This window comes from Marmota marmota, unplaced genomic scaffold (assembly GCF_001458135.2).
Source record: "Marmota marmota marmota unplaced genomic scaffold, marMar, whole genome shotgun sequence".
Lineage (NCBI taxonomy): Eukaryota > Metazoa > Chordata > Mammalia > Rodentia > Sciuridae > Marmota > Marmota marmota.
In genome coordinates this window covers 17,689,947-17,705,540 of record NW_026000082.1, presented here as the reverse complement: position 1 = coordinate 17,705,540, position 15,594 = coordinate 17,689,947, and the positions used below count along the sequence as shown (strand labels likewise).

Sequence of the window (15,594 nt, the reverse complement as noted above, 5' to 3'; positions counted from 1 at the left end):
GGCTAGAAACAGGGCAAATGTACTTTCATTCCAGGTCCCAGGGACTGGACCACAGCTCAGAACTTCTCATTTCTCACAGCTGAGAGAAACAGACAAAACAATGACTTTCCACTCTTTCAGACCCAATGTCCCATATTAGTACAAATATTTTAGAATGCTCCTTTCCATACGGAAATAAAATGTATCAATAATTTAACACACCTTACATAATGAATTTAAAAAATTAATTTAATGCCTTAACTATAAGGACAAAGAAATAAAAGGAAAGTTAGCTTAAAATAAAATAATGAGTAGTGTTTCAGCACTTGTGCCCAATACCACTTGCAGACACATGAAGTAGTCAAAACTTGTACCTGTCTATTGAATCATTGTAAAAGTGACAGCTAACCTGCCAGGGGTACCGGTGTGTGTTGCTTTTATATCTCAGATCCACAGGTAGTGTTGTCAGTAAGGTGGGTCCAGAAATGCTGAGCTGCTCTTGGTGAAAGTTATACAGGGTGATTGCATTCCTGTAGGAGTCCGAGTATATTGAAACTTTGCAAACAAATACTTTGTGTTTATATAAAATGGATTTAAGTTCTCAGCTCAGATAATTACAGATGGATCTTCCTACTCTCAGAATGTTTGGCAGGACATGCGAAAATTGTGCAAGATGGAGGATAGTTCTTTATGTGGGAATTTTTGAAGGTCACCAAGTATCCCCTGGCTCAAGGCCTCAGCCCCTGCCGCCCAAACAACTGCATGAATATCCAAAATCCTCCCACTTGTGGGTGGTGACGCTACCCTGGTGAAATACACTGATTTGGACCTTTCCTCCTAAAGGCTGTGCATAGAGGAGGGAAAGCTTGGGCTTGCGTTGTACCTAGAGGTTTTCATTTCTTTCAGTTTTGCTTTTGATGAACATGATTTAATACTAACCTTAATGGTGCTTCATCTTCAGAGTTAAAATCGATGAAACAAACATGAATCACACGTCCTGTACTCTAAAGACCATTTACTTAGGCTATGCAAAAATGAGCAAGACTTGGGCTCTGCCTACACCATGGGCTTCACCTTTAAAAAAACAGTAATAAGACATACAGATGTCGTAATCTAAGACTGGATGGATACAAAGCCTGGCCTTTCAGAAGAAGTGTGAAGTGTGAGGCTTGGGGGACCAGGGCAGCCTCTGGAGGAGGTACAAATTAAACTAGGCCTTGAAGAATGGGAAGAAAAATTTCAGGTGAGAATGGGGGGATGGGCAAGTAGCTATAGAAGGGACAGCAGGGACTGAGCTGAAGGTTTTGAAGATAAGGTGCACTGTTCTGTTGGGTCCAGTGCTCTGTAGCTGGGTGAGCCATGGTGCTTTGAGGCCAGTAGAGGAGCCTGGGAGTCGGGAAAATGGGCTCTGCCTCCCCCTCCAAGAGGCCTTGGTTGAGCTGGCCTCTTGGGGAACCCTTTCACTGCAAAAAGCAGGGTCAGCCAAGGCTGTGTCATGCCCTCCCCTACCCGCAACATTCTAGCCCCTCCTCCTTTCAGGTCACCTGTTTAGAACCGGAAATCATGGTCTGAGCAGCGCTGCCCCCTGGTGGCAGCTTCAGATGGCAGGAAAATCAGTACCATCTTCTAGGTCCAAATTCCTGGCTGTGGCCAGGGAGGCTTCTAGGGAGGTTTCTAGCTTCTCTATCCGTGGGTGTGGCTAAGGTGGGCTCCAGACTTGGAGGGGAGGGGACTTGGTCCATTCCTCTTAGGGGCTCCCAGGAGTGTGGCCAATCGTCTGCCAGTCCCACTCCCCTGTTAGAAATCCCGAGGTGCCTCTGGGAAGTAGCTCAGCAAGGCACTCTTGGCTTCTCAGAAGGGCTTACTACCCAACCTGGCAAGCAAGCAGCTTGGGGCGGGGGTGCAGTCTGTCTGTTTTTATCCCTAACACCACACTGCCCCTTACTCTGATAGGAGGAGCTTGGGGTTACAGTCTACTGGGATCTGCTAATTTTAAAATTGGGGAGGGCGAAGGGAATCACTATAGTTAAAATGGTTACAATTGGATCTTCACACGTGGCTATGATTGGACCTTATATCCCAACTATGGCTATATGCTGAATACTATATGCTGAAAATGGACCACTGAACTTTCTATTTCTCACAGCCCATGAGAGCCCCTGGGATCATGTGATTTCATGGGTCATTCATGGATCAGGTCTGGGACATGGAGCCTCAGTAAACCCACTCCTCCCTCCTCCCCTTCCTCCTCCTCACCACCAGCAGCAGCAAAGGACTCCAAGTACTCGGGCTCTATGAGGCACATCTACTTTACTCTAAGTCCTCATGGTAACTCTGTGTGGCCGGGTTTCCTTCCCATTTTATTGGTGGGAAAACTGAGGCTCAGTGGGAGGACATGATTGGCCCCAGGGAATCAGGTTTTACTCTACATCATGCCACTCTTCTGTCCTAAACCTGTCTGTGGTTCCATTCTGCCTACAGGGCAATGGCCCAGAGCCTTGCCCCCTGGCTCCTGAGTGCAGCCCTGCTCTATTATATCCCCTCAGCTGCACCTGGGAGCCCTGCCCCCTGCGTGAGAAACACATGGAGGCCCCCAGCTCCCCTGGATGCTTCATGACCCTCTGCCAGCGTTCTTGGTCTCTGTTGCCTTCAGGGGCAGCTGTGACAATGGCTAACCCATGCTGCAGCCCTTGGTTTCCAAGGCCCCTTTACATTGATTATCTCACTAAAACCTCCTTCCTCCTCCCCTTCCTCCTCCTGTGCCAGAAGTGTTTTTTATTATCTCCCCTATAGTGGTGAGGAAAATGAGGCTGAGAAAGGGAAAGAGATGACCTGGGGACAAGCCCAAGCCCAGGCCCCTGGGCTCCTGACAGCCAGCCCGAGGTCTTGACCAAACCTGGAGGACCTTTGGGTAGGGATGGAGAAGGAGGAACTGCCCTCCTGAATGGGGGCAGCCTGGCCAGTCCTGGAAGCCATCTGTGTTTTCAGGTCTCCCTTGGAGGAGGCGGCTGCCCTCTGGAAGGAGTGGTCTCCAGTGGCCCACTACCTGGGGCCCGCGTCCCTGGTCCAACCTGCTCTGTGAATCTGAGGCCAGCTCTCCTGGCTCCTGCTGAGACTCCAGTCAGTCCTGTCTCTGCTCAGACTTTCTCTCAGCTGTGTTTTTCTGTCTTTCCCACCCGGGCCCCTTCCACCTACACCCCCTCCTCTCTGGACTGTCTCTGCTCTGCGTCTCTTCTCTGTCCTTACTCGCTCCATTCATCTTGCCATGTATTTTCCTTCCTTTCTCTTCCTGCATTTCTCTTCTCCCACCCCTTTGTCACCATTCTGCTTGGCCTGTTTCCATCCTCCCTGAGTCCCAGTGGAGAGGATGTGAATGAAAACCAGGAAGAGGCATCTGGGAAGCCCTTGAACCCCCAGCCCTTCCTTCCTGGGAACTTGAATCTTCAGGTTAGAAATTTGATCCCTCTTTTTTTTTGGTCACTGAAGAAAGAAATGGAAAATAAGAAAAAAAAAAACAAAAAACACAGGAACTGTTTTTAAAGTCCAGAACCAACCAACATAAAAAGTGATTTTATGAAAAATTTCTGAAAATAATTTTATTTTACAATGCCATTAATGGCGGCCAGCCCAGTGGTGATCGCCTGGCTCCCTGGCTGGGTGAGCAGCACCTGATGCCATAGTATGTGCCTAGCCCAGCCCCATGCAGCCCGATTTCTGTCCTGCAATGTCAGCCCTGGGAGGTGTGAGGAGGTAGAGAGTTTGTTGCCTGGCTCACAGATCCTTGGGGCTCCTACCTCCCTCAGCTCACGGAGCCAGGCTGGTAGGTCCAAGCATATTCTATCCACCCACAGCCCAGATATGGCCAGGGCATTCTGACTCCAAAGTACCTGGTCAAGGTTGTCCTAGACACCCAACTCCTCAGCTGGGGCCCAACACTCTGTGACACTGAGCTTGCTGCCTCAGCCTCCCCATGCCCACTTGGATGTGATCTAGGCCCAGTCTGTGGTCCCCTGTTTCAATTCTTCACCATCAATGGAGGCCTGCTGCAGACTGGCTGGCATTTGGGGTTAGGATTCTGGTGGCAGTGGTGGACACAGCTATTTGCAGTTTTCCTCTTCACCGAGGAGAGGTAGTGCCGCCTTCCTTGGTTTCTCTCCACCTTCCCAGCTCCTCACCTTTTGCTTTGGTTTGTGGTGTGTCCTTCAAAACCCATTGTTAAAATCTTAGTCCCCAGCATAGTGCTATGGGAGGTGGTAGAAACTTGAAGACGTGGCTGGTGGGAGATGGTCAGGTCCCTGGCAGTGGGCCACCAAAGGGATATGGGCCAGAGTTTCTTCCTTTCTTTTTTGATTTCCAGCCATAAGGTGAGCAGTTCTGCTCTGCCATATGCTTCTACTATGCTGTGCTGTCCTGCTGCAGGCCCAAAGCTGTGGAATGGATCAAAGGCATAGGCCCAAGGCAATCAGCATGGACTGAAATCTCCCAAAATTTAAGCCAAAATAAACCTTTTCTCTTTATAAATTGACTTATCTCAGGTATTTGGAATAATTTAAAAAACCTATCTTTCTTCTGTCTGTTGATTCCATTTCTCCTGCTCTCCTTTTCAGGAATGAAATACTAGAATTCCTCTTACAAGTCAGATCCAGTATCTTCCCTCCACCTGCTTGGAGTTGGGAGACTGGTTTTCCTTCTGACCTCAAGCCTTGATGAAGGCAGCCCCCCAACTCTAGTGACCTCAGAGTCAGAGGGCAGGACTTCCTGGGCAGAGGGGCAAGCCCTCCAGGGTAATAAGCACAAACACTGGGGTAGCCCTTCTTGTCACCTGTTGCCATGTGGAAAGCCATATATCAGAGGCTTGGAGGAGTCCCTTGTCCCTTCAGTCACCCATTTCATTGCCCGAATGGGGTCCAAGACCCCATGACTTCTTCTCCAAGTAGTTCTTGAACTGAGGATTATGGTTCCCAAGGAAGGTTGGGAGCTGGCTTCTGCACTGAGCTCCTGGCAGGTGATGGCAGGAGCTTCCATAGGGGGAGCAGCTGGTGTGGAGGGGCAGTGCATTAGGGTTCTGGCCACATCAGGCATCCTCCCCATGGATGTCACCCCGAAGACCTTCAAGGGTCACGGGGAGCAGGGAAGGGATTTTTTTTCTGGAGCTCCATCCAATAGCTGGGTGGGACCTGGGCATAGCTCACTATGTTGGGCCTCAACTGCATCCTAATTCACCCACTGGCCTGTGAAATGTGGGTGCTGATGCCTTCCATGCCATAGCTACAGCTCACGCACAGTGGCTCAAAATAGCTGGATAAAAGTGAAGAATCTGCTTGGACCTTGACAACTGGGGTTCCTGTCCTGGCTCCAGCGTTTACGAGCTGTGTGATCATAGTTTTGACTTAAACTCTCTGAATGCAGCTATTTCATCTGTAAAATGAAGATAAGGAATAGCAGCTTTGAGATTTAAATTATTCTGGCATTCAATGCTCAGAACTTTGATACATAGTAAATACTAAACAAATGTTAGATTCCACTTGCATTATTAATACTTTTTCTAGAAACGGGGCCACCGCATGCAGTCCCTATTGCTTTTAATAGGAGCTGGCAGAACTCAGTGACCATGTCCCACGAATGGCCTCTGGTAAAGTCGTCTGGGGTTTTGGAAACAGGGAGACTTGTTCCACTTTAAACTTCTCTCCCTGGTAGAACTGCAGCTGGTCACCTATCCCAGCCAGCTGACCCTCCATGGTAAGCTGTGCTGGGCTGTGATATAAAGGGCACCATGTATCTTATCTGAAACCTTCCCTTCTCTTCTAACTTTCCTTCTGCACTGACTCCATCATTCTTCTATGAGCACCCACTGCATACAGTATGTCCATGGAAGATATAAACCGGTGTGCTCAGGGCTGACTTACACAGAGATGCCCAGCCATGGTCCTAGCCCAGGGAGCCAAGAGGAAGGCAAACAGGGGCAGAGACTCTCAAACAATCTGCAAGGGCAGGGTGCTGTGGGGACACTGGAGGAGCGCCAACTCAGCAGGGGGACAGAGGGAGGCTGCACGGAGCTGAGCGGAGCGGGTATCACTGAAACCGAGTGTGTGGGACCTGTAGGGAGCAGCATGCGCCAAGCCAGGTGGTGGGGAGGACGGGATGAACTTGGAAAGCACTGGGAGAGGAACTGTTGAGAGGTGATTTCCATATTGGAGACACGGTCAGGGACCTGATCCCAAAGGCCTTTGTCAACAGTATTGTTGACCTTTATCAAAAATAACCAGGGAGACATTGAAACATTTCCAAGGCAGGGAGAGAAGTGGCTATTTTTGTGGGTTGTAGAGCTCACTGTGGCTCCAGGGAAGAGAGTGGAGTGGAGAGGACAGAGATGTAGGTGGCAATAGTCCTGATGAGGGCCTGGGCCAGGGTGGAGCCATGGGATGGAAAGAGGTAGGCAGGATTGGTAAGGAACAGTCACAAGTCTTGGTGCGTGAGGGAGCTGGTATAAGGGAACCTCATGGTGACCTGTGACCAGCAGGTTCCATCTGGGCTTAACACACCCAGTGCCTCCTGCTCCGCACCTGTGGGTAACTCCCTTTGGCCACAGTATTACCTGCGTCTCCTTGACACGAGCCTCTCAATTCACAGGGCCCTGCTCAGACCACCCTCTGAGCTCCTGCTAGAGCCTGTGTGGAAAGTGAGCTCACTGTAGTCTTCCACATGGTGCCTCAGGCCCTGTTGCAAAGCAATTGTCCAAAGGTGCCTGACAGGAGGAGGGAGGGAGCCCTCAGCACACAGAAACTCCAAGCCGTTGAGTTCATAATGTCTTTTATTAATATATTATGCTACAAAAATATTTTTTTTGGCAAAATAACATTAATAGCATCTTTCTTTGTCTTCTATTATACTCTTAAAGAACTCTCCATGACAATTCACAGCGGCGAGGGAAGAGGTGGTCAAAGAACATTGTGAGCACCTTCCAAATACATCAAGGACTGAAGCCCGCAGGGCATGGCGAGGCAAACTGGGAGGCCATCGGCAGTCTCTGTGGGCTCAGGAAGGGGCAGGGGCTCCGGCCTCTCCTCTTTGGGGCTATAGCCACCTTTGACCAAGAGGTGGCCCCTGCCCACCCCAGCCACCAGGGACCCAAGGAGTCTGAGAGCTATTTGTCTCTGGCCGCTCATGGGAGACACCTTAGACTTGGATCCTGTTCAAAACCCACTTTCCCTACAGCAAGACTTGGGGTGGAAGGGGCCTGCTACTCCGTGGTCTTTCCTGTCTGCTACATGCCCTGCCCCTGTGCGGGCGTCATGGTTCCTGGGAGACAGCTCAGCTTTGAGCCTGAAGGAGCTGAGCTTCACTTTCATGGATCCCCATTCCAGTCCCAGAAAGCAAGATCTCCATGTGACAGATGAGGAAATGGAGGCTCAGGGAGGGGCAGGGACTTGCCCAAGGTCACCAGCAAGTCAAAGGGGTACCCAGAGTACCTCTGGGGAGGAAAAGCCCAGCTTGCCTTTGAAGAAAGGCTGTGGAGAGCTGATACTCCTTGGAAAGGGTCAGGTAGGGACCAGTAAGTTCTTGTGAACCTTCTCTTCTCTTCCAGGGTTGCGGGCAGGAAGAGAAGGAGCTCTGGGTTGGGCCTGAGGTCCTGGGTTCCAGTCCTGCCCCCCACCCCTTCCAGAGGTTCCCATGCCCAGGGCAACAGGCAACCTTGCCAGTTCATGGGGACCTGGCCGGGCAGTTGTAGAATGGGATTGGGGTGAGGGGGAGGCTGGACTGAGTCCTGAACCCTACTGGTTTAGACAGCCAGCTGGAGTGCTATTTTTGGCTGCAGAGATGAATTTTTGTAAAAATAACACTGTTCAAAGAACCTGAGCCTTACTGAGCCAAGAGGCACCCTCCATGTCATCTACACCAGTCCTGTGCCAAGACTTCAATTCGCCTACCACGTCTCCCGTCAGTGGGGACCGAACACCTCCACTGACAGGAAACTGCCCCCTCAGGGCACCATCCTCCACCAGCTTGGGCTTGGTGGAAGTTCTCCCACCGGCAGAGCTAAGTCTTTCTCCTTCTTTCCTACCTTCATTCATTTCTCTCTGCTTCCTCCCCTCTCTCTTTGCCTCTCTCTGCATCTACTGAGAACCACCTTTGTGTCAGAGGAGGATACAAAGACAAATTCATGGGACCCCTGCCTGCTAGTCACTTTCAGTCTCATAGAGGAACCAGTTCACAATGACAGTCACAATACATGGAAGTGGGTATTGTGACAGATGCTGTGAAAGCACAAAGCCATCAGAGGGGGCTTCCTGGAGGAGGTGCTATCTGGGTTGATCCTCACAGGATGAGCTGTTAGGGGGAAGAGAAGGGAGTTTCCAGGTCTAGGGAGTAGCAGATGTAAAACATCCTGTTTATTCTAGAAGTGACAAATACAATTCCATCTGGGAGAGATGAGAGGTGAGAGATGAGAGATTCCATAATGGGAGACATGAGAGGTGGCCAACAAGGTCAGCGGGACCAGATCATGGAGGGTCTAGAATAACAGATGGAGGACTCTGGCTCTTACCTCATAGTCACTTCAAAAACTATCACCAGCCCCGATTCTGTTCTCAGTCACAAAGGATGCCCCCAAAGATTTAATCCCTGGGTGGAACTCTTCTCCTTCATTGTGCTTTAAATAGACTTGCCTTTTGGTAAAGGAAACTTTTACCTCCACTTTGGGATCTTTTGTGACAGTGGCACGGGGCTGGAGCCTGGGCCTTTAGGACAAGGGGCCTGAGATCCCAGGTTTGTCCATGTCAAGATGAGGTCAGGTGATAGAGGCCAGAATTCCATGTAAGGAAAATATGCTCTGGGTCTTTCATTGTAAGGGTAAATGTGCCCACAGGCAGCACAGGGTTCCACTCATTATAGACTCCAGATCTTTGACCCTTGGGGTTGGAGTGTCCCTGGGCCGCCCTTTGCCACTCCCTGGCAGTCTGATTCTTACATATCCACTGTGGATGATGGGGTTCTTCCTGTCTTCACCTGGTTCCTGGTGCATCAGACCAGCCACCAGAGGATGACCAGAAGAAATGGCCTTGTGACCTGCTCCAGAGAGCTCCTGGCCATTCCATCATCATCCTTGAGAGATAGGGGACACCACTAGCATGCTGCCTACCCTGCCTACCCTCAATCTTCTGGATCTCAGGCCTTCATCTTTCCTGCTTGCTTCAAGGTTCCCAAGAAATACACACAAAGATCTCAGAGGAACAGGACATTTTATAGGCTAGGGGAATAGAACGTTCCAAAGGTGGCTGCTTATAGAATAGTAGTTCTGTGGCACAGGATGAGAGAATTCAAGTGCCCCAGCCATGCAGATTCCTGTTTATGAGCTCCAGGTCTCAGGTGACATAGTCATCAGGTTCGGTTTGGTGGCCTTGGGGACCCGTGAACTCTAACTCTGGATGTCTGACCCACATTAGCCCTGGCTCTCCTCTGGCACATGTCTACCTAATCTGTAGGCTACATTCGCCTTTTTATAAACACATGACTGGTTGAGGGAGAATTTGAAATCTCCCTCTGGTCCAGTGGAAGGATCTGGAAAGATGAGGGCTGAATGGACCTGAAGTCAGGGGCCAGCAGAGCACCAGCTGGATGGGGCTGCCCTTCCCATCTTGATAGTGAGTTTCTGCAGACGAGGAAGGGTGGTTACAGTCAGCCCCAAGTGCTGTGAGCCGGGCCCTGCATGTGCTCTGTAATTACATGCTGCGTTAATTCACCTTTTTGGCCCTATTCCTGGCACAGATCTGGGCACAGTCAGGTGCCTGGACTGTTTCCCCAAATGCTTCATCTTTAATTAACCTCAGGCTCAATCTCCATCATCTCATGCCATTCTCTGCCCCAAACAGAGGGGAATCTGGCCTGTGTGTTTCTAATTCCTTTACACTTATCTCATCCCAATAGCGCTCTGCACGATCCGTTTGATGTCCAACTTCTGAGCCTGCTTTATAAGTCAGCTAAGCCCTTTCCTGCTCAGAAATAGGAAGTCACATTTTTTTTTTTTTTTGCCAAGCATAAACTGACTCCAGTCCTGGTTGAGGTCAAGTTCAGTTTAGAACGTGGTGCCCATGGGGCTGGGATCGACTCTCTGAAGCCGAGATCCTAGCTCCTGCCAGGTCTCAGGCTCAAACTCGTCCGCTGGGACTGAGCTAGAAAGAATTCAGTTGCCTGCCAGGATGTCAGCGAAACCTCTGGCCATCCAACAAGTGGCCCCAAATTTTGCTGCCTCAGAACAGAGACAGATGCCAAACTGCGCCCGATGGCACTGGGGTCAATCAGATACCTCCAAGTCTGCCAGGAAACCTATGTATAGAGAAGCTGGGCAGCATGGGGCTGGAGTCAGTAGGCCTGCCTAGCTGTGTTGCCTTGGAAAAGTGTCTCCCTCCTCTGGGCCTCATTATTGCTCTTACTATTATTATGATTTATCAAGTGAGAGTTGTTTTTTCTTCCCCCTTTTGCAGGATCTAGGGCTCTGAATATAATTAGTGAGCCCCAGATCAGCTGAGAGGTCAGGGCTCAGAGTCAGCCTACCTGGGTTCTCTGTCTCTTGAGCCACCACCTTGGGGAGAGAGGGGTTGGCTAAGTCTGTCTTAGTCTCAGCTGCCTGCCTGTCCCCACATCGCTGCTCTGTCTTCCAGGGCCCTCCTGGTTGTACCCCACTTCCAGTCTCTGATTTGGCAGGAAAGTCTCTCCTTGGCTCCAAGATTTGACAAGTCGGGGCATAGGACACGTAGCACCTGCTGTTGCCGAAGCTCTTAGGTCATAGAGACCAATAGGAATAACTAGTCAAATGGTCACTCGGCCGGCATGGGAAGGGTTGAAGCTTGGGCATGTCCCAGTTTGGTGGGCTCTGCCTCCTTTAGAGCTTCCCTGAGCAGAGAGAACATGGACCACAAGACAAGAATCACTTTTGTGTCACACAGATCTAGAGTTGGGTGACCTTGCACAAGTTCCTTCACCTCTTTGGGGGTGGGGCTCAGTTTTCTCATCTGTGAAATGGAAATCATCGTATCTAGCACTGGCATGAGGATCCATGATGAAGTGAATGTGCCAAGTGCCCACCATGCTGTAGGATTTGGACAAATGGCAGTTCTCACCACCATTGTTATCATCATAACAGGTGACCCCTAGAGCCCTGTCCCTGAAATTGCCTTCTATACCCATTTCTGTCTTTAAGCCCAGTTGGCTTTACTTAGCCGTGTCTTCAACAACAGCCCTTATTTAACCCAAGTTGGAACAACAGTGCCAGACAAGGCCCGGAGACCCGTGTTTTGTTCTCCCATTGGCATCCCGACCTTGGGCAGCCCCAACTGGCTCTCTTTGGATCTCGTTGTAGCATCTGCTCTGTGGCACTGGGAACGCCTCCCTCCGCACCCCTGCACTTTGGTTGAAATACTCACCGAGAGGTCTGGAGGGCCAGTTCACAGACGCTCAGGGGTTTTAAAATAGCAGCATTCTTTTTCTCAATGTGTCTTCCAGGCCCCGGGATGCATCCAGGGGAGGAAAGGATGGCCAGCGTTCACACTTCCGGCTCCCAAAATCCAGCTTCACAAAAGCTAAGCCTGTTTGCTTGCCCCACCCTCGGAGCTCCCGCAGTGGGAGAAGCCAAGCTAGAGTCAGGAGGCTTCTGCCATCCAGGAGCAAGCCGGTTGAAAGCCACGGTCCACACGAGGTCATAGATGTCTTGACAACCGGGGATCCCCACCCCTGAGTTGATGATGTTGGGGCTAATTCAGGAGTTATAACATAGGCCACATAAAAATAGTTTTATCGGTAGAATAAATACATTTTTCTCTTTTAATATGGACACATATTTTACAAAAGAGCCCCATAGCACTATGGGAAATTAAGACCTTCTACAAAAAAGAAGATGTAACTTGGGTAAAATAAAGCTCTAGTGTTCTAATGGGTCCCGACTGGACTGCCCCAGAGGGGTTGGACATGCCCCAGAGCGGTGGGGTGTGGCCGAGGACCCTTGTTTCTCTGGCTTCTGCACGGGGTGGCGGAAGTCAGGAGGGCCCCAGATTGTGCAGCAGGAAGGGGGCCACAACGGTGGCGGTGAGGATGGGGAGGAGGCCCAGGGTGGGCGCTGAGCTGCTGGCGGGCCCTGCTGGGTCCTGCTGTTGGGGCTGGTCCGAGAGCTGGAAGGGGGTCTTGGCAGTCCCAGAGCTGGGGGTGGGCTGGAGGGGCAGCAGGGGTGACGAGGCGGTGGTGCTGGAAGGGAGGAAACACACAGTAGAGTGACCATCAGAGCCTCACCTTGGGGCTTGGACTGGATTCTATCAGATGCGTTTTCTGATTAAAAGGGGAAGGAAACAGGGGCATGGATAGGGAAGATGAGAGCCCAGGTAAACTCTGGAGGTCACACTCTCCTGTGCCGGGTGTCAGGCCAGATCACCTATCACCGTTCACAGGACTAGGTCCCAGGCAGAAAGAGGTACAGTGCTAGGAAGGAGACAGTTCTGGGGGTGCCTGGAGTACTGAGCCCTCACACCAGGCCATAGGTGTCCCTGCCTCCTGCTGCTTCCCCTCCCAGCTGCTGAGAGACAGAAAATGAAGCACGCTACCGTTTTTATTGTGCTCATCACTACACCACCATCTGTCAAACACCCCTTAGCCAGGCACTTTAAAAGTCATGTTTCTGGTTCTCAAAGCAAACCTTCAAAATGGGTCTCCTTTTCATAACTTTAGGAAACTGGGGCTCAGAGAAGCTACCTGATGGCCAAGCCACAGGGGAAAGTGGGGTGGCATGACCATGGGGCACTAGGCCCAGCTCACTTTGCACAGCACAGAGTGACAGGTGCCATCCTCCATGAACTTATGAAAACAGAGACCATTTTCAGAGGTAACCAGTGAGATTCTCGCCTCAAGAATGTGACAGAGGAGGAGGGAAACAGGGAGGGAGACAGGAAAACAAGGGGAGACAGGCAGGAGGACTCTGCAGGCTGAGCCCAGCCCATGGGGCCTTGGGAAGCTGGAGGGGGAAGGCAGGGCCCACTGGAGCTCAGGACCAGGAAAGAGACAGATGGGAAATGGATGAAAACAGAGGGAAAGGTAGGGATGGGGAGGAGAGGAGGCAATGACAGAGGATGACAAAGAGAGACCACAGGGGAGAAGTCTCATAGATCAGTGGAGAAGAGGAGCAGGCACTGCGATGAAGGAACGGGCTCCAAACAATGATCAAGCCTGCTTACAGGGAGCTGGATGAAGATGAGAACAAAGGAACCCATGAACCCCATCACACCCAGAGGGGAAGGCAGGGCCTGTGTGCAGCAGGAACACAGAGAGGCTCTGTTTCAACACAGGACCAGGAAGGTCTTGAGGGAGTGGGGACACTGCAGCCAGGAAGGCTTGCCCATAGGGAGGGCACACCTAGTAGTTGAGGCAAGAACCCACAGGGCCCTGCTCCTGTGTGAAGCACTGGCCTTATCTTAACCTTTGGTACTCAGGATGGCACTAGGAGGTAGGGGCCACTGTTACCCTGTGTACTTAGGCAGTTATTAGAAGGTGGGCAGCTAGGAGGCTTACCCCTCCCTGGGCAGCCTATGGGGCAGGCTGGTAGATGTGAGGCAGGGCAGTTTGCACAGGTTCTGCCTGGGTAGCCTCTTCCATGTGGGTCACTGCCTTCTTCCTGATGTCTGCCTCCATCCCTGACAGGCTGCTTACTCCCCAGGTCATCTAGGGGTACCCCTGGCCTACGTTCTTTGGGCTGGTTCATTAAGTCCTGACAGCTGGCCATAATCACCATGGCAAGCCCTGTAATAATCCCCAGCAGAGCCTAGTCTCCGTCCCAGCCTGACTGTTAGCCTCCCACACAGCTCAGACCCAGCCTCCACCTGGGTGGGTCTGCAGGGAACCTAGGGGTCAGCAAGCACTCCCCTGTCTCCATATAGGTTCAGGATGACACCTCAGCTTGAGAGTGGGAATCCAAATGGCTTTTGGGTACCAGTCCAGGCCTTCTGGATCTCAGGACAGGAAAGGGTCCTTACCCTCCCTGGCTGTCCCTCCCCATGCTGCCCTCATGCTCAGTCTTGCTCAAGGTCTCTTTCCAACCTGGAGCCTACAGATGTGATGTACCAGAACCTTGGTCTTTGGAAAGTCCCAGAGGAGCTATCGTGAGAGGAGAGAGCAAAACCTTGTCCCACCCAGAGGACAGAGGCACAGCGTTCCTGCAAAGTGTGCCTGTGGAATTGGGTGGGCCAATGGCTTCTAATGCTCCTTTTAACTCACGGAATCCAGTGTGCCTCGCCTCCTGTGGGTGCTGGCTTCACGCCACCAGAGACCCATCACGATCTGTTCCCATGGGGGTGACTTTGCCTTTCACAGTTTCCCTACACAGTGCCTCTTCAGTCACACTCTCTGCCTTACTGTCATTGTTCCATTTACCTTCAAAGGCCTGCCTCTTCCCTGGAGGACTTCTTTGATCTGTCCTGTATCCCTCAATGCCATCTGGCAGAGTTAAGGCTCCACAAAACCTTGCGCATCTCCCATTGACCTCAGTGAGTGGTAGAGACATATTATCTGAGGTTTGAATGGGTTTTGATGTGTCTTAGGATAATGCCTGGTAGCCAGGCAGCGGCAGATGGTGGGGGCTAGTTTAAGGGCAGTGTTACATTTGTGCCTGTGTCTCCACCACCAATGACATCTCTTATTGATGAGCCACGCTATGTGCCGGCAGATGGTGTGCTCGAAGCAACCACCTGCATCATGTTCTTTTAAATTCCCACTTCCAGGATGAGGAAACTGAGCTCGAAGGAGATGAGGCTTCCTACAAAAGGTAGGATGTGCAGGGGCCGTCTGTCCCCTCCAGCCCAAGCTGCCAAGGCACTGTCCCTGCCTGAGGTGTGAGCAAGCACACGATGCACAGCCTGGGGAAATGCTGTCTTCTTGCTGAGACCTCACCCAGGCCTGGGTGGAGGCTGCCAGGGTCGACCGAGGCCCTGTAAGGCCTCAGCTCCTGGAGGGACCAGTGTCTGTGCCTGGCAGGGCCATTAACTCAGCCCCTTGCCTCCCTTTCTTTTCCAATGAAAAGAAAAACTAAAACCAAAAAACACAGCACAGAGTCCATAAAAATTCCTTCCTAGCTGCTGCCCTGTCGTTCCAGCCTGAACAGCGGGGAGACTCAGCGAGCTGGCTCTGGGCAGCGGGCTGGTGTGCCCTGTGAGGCAGTTGGAGCTGGGACCCAGGCTGGCCCCAGACGGAAGGCAAAACCAAGTAGGAGTTATGAGAACTAGTCTCACAAGGCGCCTGAAGGCATTTTCTTTCACACTTTGAAAACTCCCCCTTGGAGCCTGAGTAGGGTTTTTATTGCTTGGAAGGAGTCCCAGGGAAATGAGGTGGGACTGGGGAGGGGGATGAGCCCCTCCAAATGCCCCTACCTCACCTCCCCAGCCCACTGTGTTCACAAAACTCAGTCCGTCCCCCCACCCCACCCCGTCCAGATCCCTGCCCGCCACCCCCCAGGCTCATGCTGGGGAAAAGTCTCTCATAGCAAAGTGGCCTTGGGGCCAAAGCAAACACTCTGAGCATTCCCAGGCTCCACAGATGCCTGGCACCAAGGGCAGTCTGCTCTGGGTAGACAGGGCCCCTGGATGG

At 51.6% G+C, this 15,594-nt stretch overlaps 1 protein-coding gene across 1 annotated transcript in view; it reads right to left on the bottom strand.

Annotated features, from left to right (window-relative positions):
• Positions 1 to 6,772: 6,772 nt before the first annotated feature.
• The window catches only part of Trabd2b (TraB domain containing 2B), a 221,360-nt gene continuing 212,538 nt past the window's right edge, over positions 6,773 to 15,594 (bottom strand). Inside the window, exon 8 of the mRNA XM_048782692.1 lies at positions 6,773 to 12,213. Within this exon, the coding sequence (XP_048638649.1) occupies positions 12,009 to 12,213 (205 nt within the window). The 3' untranslated portion in view covers positions 6,773 to 12,008. The remainder of the gene's footprint in view (positions 12,214 to 15,594) is intronic.